Source organism: Equus asinus, chromosome 22 (assembly GCF_041296235.1).
Source record: "Equus asinus isolate D_3611 breed Donkey chromosome 22, EquAss-T2T_v2, whole genome shotgun sequence".
NCBI lineage: Eukaryota > Metazoa > Chordata > Mammalia > Perissodactyla > Equidae > Equus > Equus asinus.
Genome location: NC_091811.1, coordinates 55,084,068 through 55,097,201, shown reverse-complemented (window position 1 = coordinate 55,097,201; position 13,134 = coordinate 55,084,068). Strand labels below are relative to the sequence as shown.

The following is a 13,134-nucleotide window of genomic DNA, read 5'->3' as shown; positions in this document are numbered from 1 at the left end:
GGGAGGGAGGGAGGGGGCCCCAGCTGGCGGGAGCGGAGCCAGAGAGAGAGAAAAGGAGAGAAAAGTTTCCGGGAGTCTTCATTAGTTGACTTCTCTGTCCGATGCTTCTTCCCCCAGTCAGTCGAGCTCACTCCTAATAAAGGAAGAGAGGGGTCTTTTATTTTTAAGGCCCCGAAGAGTCCAGTGTTTACAAGACCAGAAATGCCACGGCCGCGTCCTGGCAGAAAGAAAGGCTGAAATGGAGGACCCGACGTCTTCCTTATAAGGTACGTTGCTAACTTGACCTTCACTTTGTCATGGCGCCCCCCGCCCACCCAGACTGCTAGAGGCCGCTAGGCAGAGCGACCCGGCTTCTGCCTCCCTTCTTCCTCTCTTTCTCTGTCAAATCTCTTTCTTCTTTCCTTTTTTCCATTTCTCTCCTTTTTCCTTCTTTTTCTTCCTTTTTCCTACCTTCTCCTGTTTATTTCCGTCTTTTTTTCCTGCTGTTCCTCTTTCTGCCCCTTTTCTTTCACTCCTTCCTTTTATTCTGGCCTGCCGGTTTCATGGTTTCCCTGGGTCTGTCTCACTGGGGTGGCTCTATCGCAATCTCTTTCTGTCTCTCTCCTGCAGCCTTCTGGTCTTTTGAATCCCAGGAACAAGAAAAAGTATTTTTAATATTCTCCCCATTACTACCCCAGCTGACCTCCACAGCCCTAGCCTGGCTTCTGACCCATCCAGGTGTCCCTGGGGAAGAGGGTCCAGGAAAGAAGGCCAATTTGGGATCAAGGGGGCTTCACTCTGGGCCCAGTGCCCACTTGGGGATGGCAAGGAACTTGGTTTTGGTAAGACCCTCACCTTGGTTTTCCTCTCACTGGCCTCACCTGCTAAGTCTCTGTGACCCTAGTAGTCTTGAACTGAGATGAAGCCCTTGTTTGTGGGGGGCATGAGGAGAGCAGAGACCACTGCTCCTGAGATGAAGGGAGAGATTTAACTACCAAATTGTTGTTTCCCCTTTTGTAAGCTCTCAGCCCCTAAAATCCTAGAGATTTCCCTTAAGACATTTGGGGAGGGAATTTATAGAATTAGGGATTTCTGGAGATTCACATACAAAAATAGGAAAGAAAAAGACTTTCGGGACCTCTCTACCTTGCCTCTTGCTGCCTCCCAGGCTCCAACAGAGCCTCCAACATTAACTCTAATCATATCTTGTGCAGCTATAAAATAAATGATATTATTGACACCCCTATAATTATCTATTATTCACTTACTTGTGATAATTACAATACTAGATGAGGCAGGTCTATGCAGACAAAGCAAAGCCTAGCAAATATCCTGGAAAATGAAAGTGAATCACTGAGGCCTTCAAAATCTCTTGTCCTTTCTTGAGTATGTTCCAGAATCTGTCCGCTCCTGCCTAGGGCCTCCTTGGTTTAGGAGTAGCCATCCTGTAGGGGCTAGGCTGCTATTGGGAGACCCAACCACCTTTTTTTCCTCTGTATCCCATACGCGACCCCCTCCTCCTCCACACAGACACCAGAGAGGATCAGATAATAAAAGGGAAATGCTTTCTCTCTCTCCCCCAACAATTATCCGGATAATTGCATGGATTCTTCCTGGAATACTGCTGTGTAGTCAGGGTTGGGATTTCAGCAGGAAGTGCAGGGGACCGGATTGCAAATGGGGGCAGCTGAGAGAGTCCTGCCTTGGTACATTCCCAGACTTTATAGTTCTGTCTAGTGTTACATTGTTTCTTCAGGCAAAGATCTTTGTTCACCCTCAGTCATATTTCTCCCTTCCCCCTCCCTTTCTCTCTCTCCCTCCCCCCTTTTTTGGTCCCTTTAAAGCAGACTCAGATCATCTTCTGCTCTTAATAGATAACTATAAAAGTAAAATTAATTCCCCTCTGCCTTTTAATATCAATATCTCTCTGTTAAGTATGCACATTGGTGAGAATAAACAGAATTAAGTGCTGCAGCCCAAACCAGCAATTACATCCAAGGTTTTAGTTGTTCTTTTTTTCCATTGAGTCTGGCTTATCTGGGGGTGTTCACTCTGCTGCGAGATAACCAGGGGGTATTTATATTATTATTTTTTACAAGCTCATTGGGGCCTGAGCCAGCACCAACCTGGTAGAAAAAGCAACAGTGAAGCCAGAGGGAGAGCGAAAGGAGGGAAGAGAGCACCAGACAGAGATGAAACGGAACCATGCAGAGACAGGAGGCAGCAGCAGGTCCCCAACAAACGTGGCAGAGGGAGAGACAGGCACTCACGGACCAAGGTTTATGTATTTTTATTTTTTAAAAAAATGTTCTTCAAAATTTAGGACTCAACGAAGAAAAGGGAAAATTCAGAGAAGGGGAGAGGAGAGGGAATTATCCAGCACGAACGCCCCAGAAGGGGAGAACGCTGGATGAACCCGAGCGGGCACCGGGGCGCACCCACTTCCTCGGCTCAGTCAGCGGCTGCCCCACAGACTGCTGGGCTGGGCCCTCGAGGCCCCCCCTCGCGGCCGCCAGGGCTTCCTCTCTCTCCTTATCATCTCCATCTTTATGACGAGGCTTGTTAACAAGACCAGCGAGCTGGCCACGCACATCTATCTCAGCCGCTCACGCTTAGCCAAGCAGCGGCAGGCTGGGGGGACTGGCGAGGCAGTAATTAATTGATTCCTTTGGACAGTAAAATATGGCCGCGTCTACACGGAACCCAACTACTCATAAACATTATCTCTGCTCGTTGTAAGTGCACTGTCTCTCAAGAGATTTTTCCATAGGCTTGTGTCAGGTAGTCCCGCATTTTTAGCTGCTGAAGAAAGAGCTAAGTGGGACTAATTTTTAGGGGGCCAAGACAGAGTTCGCTCGGTGCCAGAAAATGCTTTACTGCCTCTCTAAAGGCGTTGGGAATGGGTTTTGTTGAGAATAGCATGGATTATGGGATAACCTTTCCCTGCTGCTTGTGTAGACCTGGCTGAGTTTAAGGATGGGCCCTAGAGCAGGGGGCTGGGTGGGGCAGAATCTTCTCCCTGGCTGGCTGGGACGGAGTGGGGCTGCTCTGGGATTTGAGAGGGGCACTAGAGAGGAGGTCCAGCCTTTGCGTCACGCTGCTCCCTAGGCTCGAGATTTAAAAATAAATTTTAAAAAATTTAAACAAACCTTAGCTTCCAGGAGCCCTTGAGTGCTCAGCACAAACCCAGAACCTGCCTGTTACCTCAACCTGGAGGGTTCACACCTCACTGGGCCGCAGTGCTCCCCCCTTGTCCCCTTTCCTAACTGGCAGCCCAGAGCAACTCTATAATATATTTATATTAGGTCTAAAAGAACATGTCCTGAGACACAGGGTTGGGGGGGGGGGTAACCTAATTATATAATGCTAATTCCATATAGGCGTGATTATGCAGTCAGACCCTGCTGCAAATGGGACTTAGCGCTCTAAATGTAGACTCTGACTTCAGACAAGAGATACAATAGGGAAATAGAGATGGGGGACCACTTATGAAAACAATCCATGTAGACACAGAAGGAGTTTTTAAAAGACAGAAACACAGAAGAACAGAAAAGAGGCTCAGCCGATGGAGATTGTCATGCCAGTGCCTGAGCTTCCTCCTGCTACTGTTTTTAAGATCTCCAGAGAAATGTGTATTACAAGTACCATAATATGTGAACCCAAAGAATGTACTTCAGTGTGTTTGGGACATGCACACCGCATATGCAAACGTAATTTAAGGAAGATATTTTTCATACACTGGGTAGATATGCATTTTGTATATATGTAATAATATGATGTATTTTCCATGTAATGTTTAATGTGGCTATATTGATATCTGGATGCATTTTCCATGCACTGATTTTATATGTCCTATGGAATGTATACACCCATGTAGCTAAATAGACGCAGGACTGTACATTCACTGTGCAGACATGTGCAAGTGTACTGTTTATATATGTAAATAAATTTTTACTTTTACGTGTGGTGGATATTCATGCTGTATGTAATCTTTTCTCAGGAGGTTGCTTTCCCATACAATAGATAAAAGTGCCTCTGTGTGCATATTTTCTAGAGAAGTGTATTTTCCATGTCCAGAATGTATGTGTAATATAGATATCTGTGCATTTTAGACTGTTTCCCTATATTGGTTATGTCAGCAGTATGGCCAAGTGTGCATTTTACGGAACATCTTTTCCATGCTCTGCATGTGGACCAGCGTCTTTCACGGGGAGCTTTCTTAGCGAGAACTGCAGGTGAGTTCCATCCGCGCAGACCTATCCTTGAAGGAAGTTCTTCACTCCGGGTCCGGGAAACTGACAACTGCAAGGCTGGTTTCTGAGTCCCCAGGAAGTGGCTCCGGCTAGGCCAGGAGAAATCACCCACGGGCAACCGGCTGGGTCACGCTGACTAAAGGTCCGGCTGTGTCTGGTCTCGTTCAGCCCAGCTTCTCGGCTCCTGTGCCACGCTCCTTCGGGCAGCGCAGGCTTTAGGAGCCTCCGGGGCAGAGCCGCTGGCGGTGGGCAGCCCGGCGGGAGGGCGGCCGCCGCTGCGGGGATGCCGCGTACCCGGCACAGGGAGGGCACTGAGGAGAAAGGCCCGTTCTTGCAGCCCGGCAGCGCCTCGGACTCAGGCTGTTCTTCGAGGGCTCCCAAGAACTCATGGGGCGTCCCCCAGGCCCGGGGTGCTCAGGGCCGAGCGCCCAGGCGGGTTTGGGTCTCGGCCGCCTCCATGGCTCCGGCCAGCAGGGGTCATCCCCTCCTTCGCGGGGCCCCGGCGGCCCTCGGGCGGCGACCGGCGCTGCCGGCGCTCTCGGGCCGGGAGCTACGCGGATCAGCCGAGGCTGTGGGGTGTGCCGGGCTCCTTTCCCCTGGAGCGTCCCGGGGCCGGGGCCGGGTGGGCGGGGAGTTGGACCGAGGCCGCAGAGCCCTCTCTCCCCGGCCAGGGCACCGAGAGCTGCAGGCGTGGGTCGGGGAGCGCGCGGCCCAGGCGTCCGCGTCATCCCCCAGCGGCCGAGGCGCCTTTGTCTCGGGGCCTCCCCTTGAGCGGCGACCGAGAGCCGGCGCCGGCTGCAGCGGTGGGCGCCGGCCACTCGCTTCTCCACGGAAAACCGGCAGCTCGGCCTGCACCGAGCCAGACGCGGGAAGGCGGCCTCTGGGGCCTAAGGCTCGGCATACGCGCGGCCGCGGCAGCCGGGGCCTGCAGCCCACCTTGCGCAGAGTTGCACCGGAACCTACGGCGCCTCCATGCGCCCGCAGCGCAGAGGGCTGGGGGCTCCTGGGTGCGTTTTCCGCGCGGGCCCGGGGCCTAAAAACCGTTCGTATTTTCCTGGTAATGGCGGGGAGGATGGGCGGGGGCTCCGGCCTGTCTGGAACCCAAGGTCCCCGGGGTTTGCTTTGTTCTCAGATCCGGGCGGCGGTCCCTGCTTTGCTCTGGGTCTGAACCATCGATCGCGCCAAGTTTCCGGCTGCATTAGCATCCACAGAACCTGGGCTGCCGGGCCATCTCCCGCCCCTCGACAGATGGTGGCTTTAGATACCCTAGCTGCATCTATAAGGGTCAGAATGGAGTAGAACTGGGTGAGGATAGGGCCAAATACACAACTCATTTGGATGGTATAAGCTTTCAAACACACAACAGCTGAAATATTTTCTACCTGAATTATCCAGATAATTCTCCCCTTTTCTTGCTCCTCAAGACCCACTTAGAGACACAGAGTGCTCTCTCTTAAAGTCACTGGAGTAAACTGTAATTTGAGGGCTTAAACCACACAAATAGCTGCAAAATAGATGCAACCTTTGCCCCATCTAGAGTTCGGCTGTGCCCTGAGCATTTGGATGGCTGCTCCAACCATGACCTTCTCTTTGGGGAGGAGACCCAAGGACTTGATTTTCAGCCAATGGGAGGAGGTTATAGTGTAGTTTCTTCTCTGACAGCTTCCCCAGTTATTGAGTTTGGGGTCCTGCATAGACAGGACCCAACAAAGTACCTTCTCTCTCAGATCTGCAGTGTCTCTGGGAATAAATCAAAGGAATAAATTAAGGGCCAGTTATTCCTGATCTCCTGAAATTCTCTCTTGCCTTTTTAACCAGAAATGCCTTCACTGTTAACTGTCCCTGTATAGATGTATTTTAAGAAGAGGGTAGTCTCTGACCTGGATTCACTGGGATTCAATCCCCCACCCCCTTATTCAGACCCAGGTGCAGCCACCCAGTCCCTCCCCCAGCTTATGGCTGCCAGAAGCTGTCTGGTCCCCAGCCTCGCCTGCACTCTGTGGGGCCTTTGTATGAGTACCCACAAAGCTTGAGATCTCCTTCCTGCCTGAACCCGTCAGCTGTACAAGACAGCTGGGGATTAGGGGCAAAGGAAGGATGGGATTTGGTCTAAATTTGCTAGTTTTTCTAGCCGCAGGAGTAAGGAAAGGAAGGGAGGGAGAGAAAGAAAGATTTCAGGGCAGGAGGCTTGGCTAGGATGCTGGGCTCAGTGGGGGCCCCTGCTATTCCAGAGCAGCCTCAGAAGGGTGGAGGTGGAATTTGGAGAAGACTCCACAGTTGGGGCCAGGATGTGAGAAAGGGAAACTCAGGGACCCCAGGCTCAAGGGGGGAGGCAGAGGGAGGGTGTCCCACTCAGAAGGAAGCGGTGAAGTGGAGGTGCAGAGGGCTCATGGATGCAGCTGAGACCTAGACTCTGGCCTGGACCTGGCCTCTTTCTGGCATGGTCTGGAGGGGTTCGCTGGCTGAGAGTAATGGAGACTGTTTCCCCAGCTTCAAGGGGTCTGGCAGTGCACAAAATGTGCTCTCAGAGAGAAGCCATGGGGTTAGGACCATGGAGTTGAAGTGTGGACCCACCAACTCTTGCCCTAAATGCCAGGGCACTCTCGCCACCCAGGCTCCAACCTGCTTGTGCCCTGGAGTTCCTGCAGCTCAGACTTCCTTTTTCTGGCCCTGAAGGTGGTTTCAGCCCCCTCAGGGCTGTCCACATTATTTTTATGGCCCCATGACTCCTCAGATCTCCCTCTCTTTCCCCCCAATCTACTGTCCCCTAGTTTTCTCTTTGCTAGTAATTTCTTGGGACTGGAGATGGCAGCTTGTCAGCAGGTCTTGGTTGCTCATATATTTTGGTCATCCCTGAAACTGCTCTTCCTTTATTATTATACGTGTATTATTTTTGTTATTCACTTGAGCTGGAGAAAATAAAGTGGGGAGCAGCTAGGAGGCTGGGGATCCCATTCTTTCTGGGCAGAGGAGACAATGTGTGGGGAACCAGTTTTAAATTTTTTCTCAAAAAACATCACATCATCATACAGTCATGTTTTAATTATTATTATTAATATTAATATGATGAAGCAACTCTGTACAAGGACTATATAAAGGGAAAACGTGCCAAAGACAGACATTTGACTAGGAGGGCACATTCAGAGCTGGGGAGGGAGGAGGGGGAGGGTATCTACCTACAGGGGCTACACTAGGTACTAGCTATAGACACAGAGGACAGGACACAAGTTGACAGAGAAGCTCACAGAAGTCAAGTTTAAAGCAACGGGAATAGAATATTGCATATCTTTTGTCTCTCCACCCCTTTTGGAATATTCTGGTCTCTCTTCTTTATTATGCTGTGGGAGTTAAGCTGGAGTGATAGAGCTTGAATCCAGCACCCTCCAGCCCATGAGGTCACAGGAGGGGCTGCATGAAGGGGTACATGGGTGACCAGGCAAAAGGGGGAGTGCCTCATACTTAGGGCTGCCCACAGGGGAATATGCAGACAGCCAGAATGGCGGTGATCTCCGGGAACTTTCACCTAGGTGAAGCAAATTTATACGGGGGAGGAAGTGTGTCAGGAGTCAGGTGCCCAGTGGGGGATGGGGTGTGTGGAGAACAGCCGTTCTCCAAGGTTGCTTTTGGAGATATGAGGCTGGCAGCTTGCAAGTACAGTCCAGAGAGTGGGGTGGGCCCAGTGGTGTGCTGGGCTCAGCTGTGCCTGTGTTTGCCCATGCCTCTGCACAAGCCTGTACAGAGGCTTGAAGCCTTGTGCTGGTGGGAGAGTGGGGGGGCTCTGTGGATTGCCTTTTGAGGATGTTTTAGGGGGAGACTCCCCAGGCAGGAAGAACTTCAAACTGGCAGGCCAGTTTCCCACTGTCCAGGCTGGGCTCAACTCCCATCAGTCCCCTGCTTCTCATCCTCTTGTTCCTGGCAAGAGTGGGTCAGCAGATGGGAGGTTGGGGAGCTCTCACCGAGAAGGATAAAAACAGAGCACAGGAAGGGAGGCAGGCTCCTTCACTTCTTCTCTCTCCTAAGCCAGCCTAGGATCTCTGGGGCTGGGGCTGGGACTGGGGCCTGAAGAGGTCTATGAATGAAGCCACTATCTGGCCTCCAACCGGTTCTGGGGATGTGCCCCTCCCTCCCTCTGCTCTGGTCCTTGTACTCAGGGGCTCTCCGCCTGATGAGGCGGAGGCAGAGGATCCTGAGACAAAGGGCAACGTTGGGGGGCGGGTGGAGTGGGAGTGGGTAAAGGAGAGAAAGGAGTTGGGTAGGGGGCTGCAGCGACCCCCTCCTTCATTGTCACCAGCCTGGGAAACCCAGGCTGAGGGAGGCCTCAGCGCCGGTAGCCCCTTTAGGGGCGGATTCTCCTCCCGCCTCGTAAATTACACCGGTCCAGCCTCCGGCCGTGACCGTGAACGCCAGCGGGGAAGGGAGGATCGGGCCGCCGCAGCTGACAGAAACTCTCCTGGTCAATAGACGCCGCGCTCTGCAGCCCCTTTCACAGCCTCTTGGGCTTCCCGGAGGGCAAGATGGTGGTCCCCAGGGTGGCTACTGAACCTGAGGCTGCGTCTGCTCAGCTCTCAATTACCCGCTTGCAGCTTCCGGTCCACAGCCGCCTAGGTGGCTGGAAGAGTGGATGGCAGCACACCTGTGAGGGAATGGGAGGGGAGGGGGCTCAGGAGAGGGCTGGGGACCAGGAGATCATTAGGGTTGCTTGCCCTAGAGGGGACATGAAACTGATGATCACCTTGTCTGCAGCCTGGTCTGCCAAACGTCTATGCCTCAGCCTGCTCTGGGTGCAGGCCTAGAGGACCCAGACACCAGCGGACTTGGGCACTGCTGATCATTCTGTTCTCTGGAACCACGCTTCCTCCCGCCCTCCCGGAGCTACCCTGACCCCCTCTACTCTCTCTTTGGATCCTCCACTCTTGCTCCCCCATCTCAGCCTCTCCTAACACTAACAACTTCGAGTTTTGGGAGCTTGGCTCCATTGTCCCCACCCGCACCTACTCCTGCAGGCAGACAAACTTAGGACTACAGAAGGAAAGTGGTGGGAGGTGGTGCCTGGGTCACCTCTCCACCAGATCCTCACCAGGAGGCCCAATGCCTTAGTCCTGTCTCAAACCAGCCCCTCCCAGCGCTGCAGCCTTCCATGCCCCTACTCCCTGCCTGCAGCTGTTGGCTTCCTCTCTCACTGGCTGGGTTCTTCCCTTCTCTCTGGGACCTGGCAGGGCCTGCTGGGGGTGTGTGGGAGGGAACCACAGATAAAACAGACAAGAAGATGCCCAGGGAGGGCCTGCCAGAGATGCCTGGCGTTCTAAGCGGGGACTGTGTCCTAGGCAGTGCATCCTCTCCCTCTCTGCCAGAGACAGGCTCAGTCTGGGGCTGGCGCCCATGTCTTGCCCCCTAAAAGAAGGAGAGAGCTTGCTCCCTCAACAGAAGTCTTTTCTTTTTCATTCTCCGGTTCTGAAACCAGATCTTGACCTGCTGGTCACTAAGATTCAAGCGGTCTGAGAGTTCCCTCCGGCGCTGCCTTGTGATGAACTCGTTCACCAGAAACTCGCCCTCCAGCTCCGCCAGCTGCAACTTCGAATAGGGCTTGCGCTTCTTCCGTGAACGGCTGTGGATCGGGTACCAGGGCGCGCCTGGGTGGAGATGAACCAGTAGGGTTGGCCAGAGGACCAAGAGGTGACAAGCCCATTGCCCTCAGCCAGGTCCTTCCCCAGCCCTTCACCTTGGCCTAAAGGCAGACCCCAGCTCTTCCTCTCCCACCTCCTCTCTCCTACCCAGAGCCCCATCCCCACCCCTCCACCTGCATCATTCTCTTTTTCCCCTTTACTCCTTCCCCTTACCTCCCCAACCCTACCTCCCACTATGTATGCAGTATCCCTGACCCTTCTATGTTTCTACTCCTCACTTCTCCCCAAACCTCTCCTTCTCCTGGGTATCCTGGCCCCTTCCACTCACATCCTCCAGGATTGGTCCCTGATCAGTTAGAACAGACATGAGCAAGTGGTGAGAGTAAGCCTTAACCACTGGCAATTCTTAAAAGAAAAAAATGTAGGTAATGGGGCTTGCGGGAAGGCGGAGGGAGAGGCCCTGGGAAAGCAGGGACCAGGATCTCCGTCCTCATCCCCCACGCCCCAGGCCAGGGGAAGCCTCTGTCAGAATCCCCCCTCTCTGGTGCTCCCCACCCCTCCAGCCTCAGGCAGTGGAAAATGAGAATCTCTCCAGTTCTTTCATGGCATTATTTACATGTTTATAGTGCTCCCCTACCCCCACCCCGCACTTCTTTTTAAAAGAAGCGCTTCCTCACCGTACATTGTCACCCCAGGCGGCCCTAGCTCGGTCCTACACTCCCCACGCTGGTAAGATGTCCCGTCCTGAGTCCGCCTCACGAGCGGACTGGGGTCCTTACCGCTGGCGGAGAGCCCGCCGCCGGGGTTCAAAGGCGATACCAAGCTGCCAGGGTCGCCCCCGCCGGCGCCCTTGTTGCCTTCGTTGAGAAGGGACGAACTGGAGTCGGATTCCAGCGACTGGCACGAGGGCGGGTCATGCGGGGGTCCCGCGCCACCGTCGCTACCGCCGCCGCCTGCCGCGTAGTCGTACTTGAAACCGAGCGCGGGCGGCCCCGACGGCTCCAGCGGCAGCAACGCTGCCCCTGGTCCGACTCCCGCGCCAGGGTCTCGCCCCCGCTCCTCACGCTTCAGGCCCCCGCCGCCGCTCTCGGCGCAGGGCTCGCGGTAGTAACCCTTGCTGTCCTCCACACGCGCCAGCTCGCACGTGCGCCCAAAGGGTGGGTTGAGCGACACTGGGCTGCCGAGATAAGGCTGCGGGTAGCCATTGCACGGCTCCGCCGACGGCCAGGGCAGCGAGCACACGTTGTCGCGACGCGGGTAGGACAGCGAAGGCAGCCCGGGCAGCTGCGCCCCGGACGCACGGAAGTTGGGGAAGTAGAAGGTGTCTCCTGTGTGGATGTTCACCAGCGGCCCCACAAACCCGGGATTCAGGAGATTATGCTCGCCCATTTCCGCGGGGCCCGACCGGCAGCTTCTACTTTATTGCTATCTGACATTAAACATAGTTAAACCTGCACCGGCCACCCATTGGCCGTCCAGCTCACGTGGGCGCTGCCGCCAAGGGGATGGGTGGGGACAGCGAATCCCCCCACCATGCACTAACTCCAACTTCCCCCTTCCCCAATCTTGGGGGGGGGGCGAAACGCGGGGGCAGATTTATTCACTGCATTCTGATTTTTTAAAAAATCGTATAAAACCTGCGCAGAGAACGAGGCAATCGCCCGACACGGGGCAAAAGGAAAAAAGCCACACCAAAAATACCCACACACACACACTTCTGCACCCTGCACCCCCCACCCAGATGTATTATCGTCTCACCAACAGCTGGCCAAGCATAGCTCGTCCCTCTTTAATTAGCTCCTTTATTAACTAAAACCGTTGGAATTTACAATATCTCCCCAATAAATTACTATTAGATATTGTGTCATATAAAGTTTACTGGCTGTTTAAGGAGACGGATGAGCCCTTTGGCTCGGGGTTTATTTACAGTAGAGGCGAAGCGGGGGTAAGGACAAGTTTCCTTGCTCTACCCCTTCCAGCCCTGCGGCCATTGCCTCCTCTTCCTCAGCTCTTTCTCCTCAGAAATTTGGGGAGATATTTGGGGTCCTCTCCACCAGGAAGGACACAGGGAGAATTGTTAATGCAGGGTCTCCCCCCGCCCCGTTGGTAGCCACCCCAACCTCACACCTCCACTCACCTTTTGAGATGGGATGCAGGGGGCAGGCAGAAAAAGCAGAAAAAGGAGGCTTCCAGCTGGATGTGGAGTTGCCTTCCGGCTCTTGAAAAGCTGGGGGCTCGCCCTACTCTTCCCTCTGACTCCCGTGGATCAGAGGGGCTTCTGAGGGTCTCCCAAAGTTTTTGCAGCAGGAGGCTCTGGGCCCATCGCAGAGAGGCCCAGATTCGCCTGGCTGTCGGGAGAGGCTCCTGGTTCGCACTGCAGCGGAGCAGACACCGAGCTCGCTCCAGAACCGGCCCAGCCTGCTGCTGGGACCAGCAGATAGCAGCGCCGAGGCCAATAGGTGTGCTGGGAGTGAGGGAAAGAACTCCGGAGAATTCTCTTGTTGGGGGTTTAAAATTATATTTATGGTGCTAACCTCAACAGCTCCTTCCACAGAAGGGTAAGAACCCAACACTGCCCACTGGCGAGATTAATCGACATCTGGAAACCACAATCCTCTCTCAACCAAGTCCACAGAACACAGTCAAGCGGATTAAAATGAAAAACAAAACAAAAACCTTCAAAACTAGATGTATTCTATTGGGACCTAGTAGACAAAATACTCAGATTTCTATGTGATTATTTCGGCCTCCTATCCAAAGCACGGCTTTAAGTAATACAAGGTGAGATAAATAGGTTAGCAAACGTCTAAACACAAGAAAACACCAGAAGATTTAGAGAAAATTAGAGAGACCGAGAGAGTCCGAGAGAATACGGGAAAAAGAAACCCATGTAGGTGAAAGTTAAATATCTGAGAATGAGCCGAGGCTACAAAAGCAGACTGAAGCAGAAGGTTCTCCTCTCTCTCTTTTTCTCTCTCTTCTGCGGGACGCGCGAGAGAAAAACGTAGATTCTTCTAATTCCACAGCTCGCGGGGCGATTTCATATCCCAAACCACAGCTGCTCACTCGGACAGAAATGTGTCCGCACGGGGCCACAGCTCACAGATCGGCGGCGCCCGCCCCTTGCTCCGCTTCCCCTTCTCCGCCCTGGCCTGCCAGGCTGCCTGGCCTGTCCCTCCAGCCCCAGGAGCCCGCCCCGCGCCCACTGGGCTCACTTGCTGGAACTGGAACCGAGGCCAAGCGGTAGGATGCCAGGCCCACACAATCACCTCCAGTTG

At 53.8% G+C, this 13,134-nt stretch overlaps 1 protein-coding gene and 1 long non-coding RNA gene across 3 annotated transcripts; one reads left to right on the top strand and one right to left on the bottom strand.

The window, feature by feature from the left end:
• The first annotated feature begins 45 nt into the window (after window positions 1-45).
• On the top strand, window positions 46-3,939 carry LOC123279963 (uncharacterized). The gene is made up of 2 exons (XR_011496855.1): window positions 46-266; window positions 2,079-3,939. It is a non-coding gene; the product is annotated as an uncharacterized lncRNA (long non-coding RNA).
• Window positions 3,940-7,256: 3,317 nt separating this feature from the next.
• On the bottom strand, window positions 7,257-11,356 carry HOXC12 (homeobox C12). 2 transcript variants are annotated; one of them, XM_044756164.2, is made up of 3 exons: window positions 10,636-11,356; window positions 9,702-9,862; window positions 7,257-8,865 (listed from the first exon to the last, which is right to left on the bottom strand). In XM_044756164.2, exons 1-3 carry the CDS (start codon window positions 11,243-11,245, stop codon window positions 8,791-8,793), a joined length of 846 nt encoding a protein of 281 aa, XP_044612099.1. In that variant the 5' UTR covers window positions 11,246-11,356; the 3' UTR covers window positions 7,257-8,790. The 2 variants fall into 2 exon arrangements, with proteins under 2 accessions (XP_044612099.1, XP_014691815.1); XM_014836329.3 differs by lacking the exon at window positions 7,257-8,865 and having other exon boundaries at window positions 9,486-9,862; window positions 10,636-11,354.
• Window positions 11,357-13,134: the final 1,778 nt, after the last annotated feature.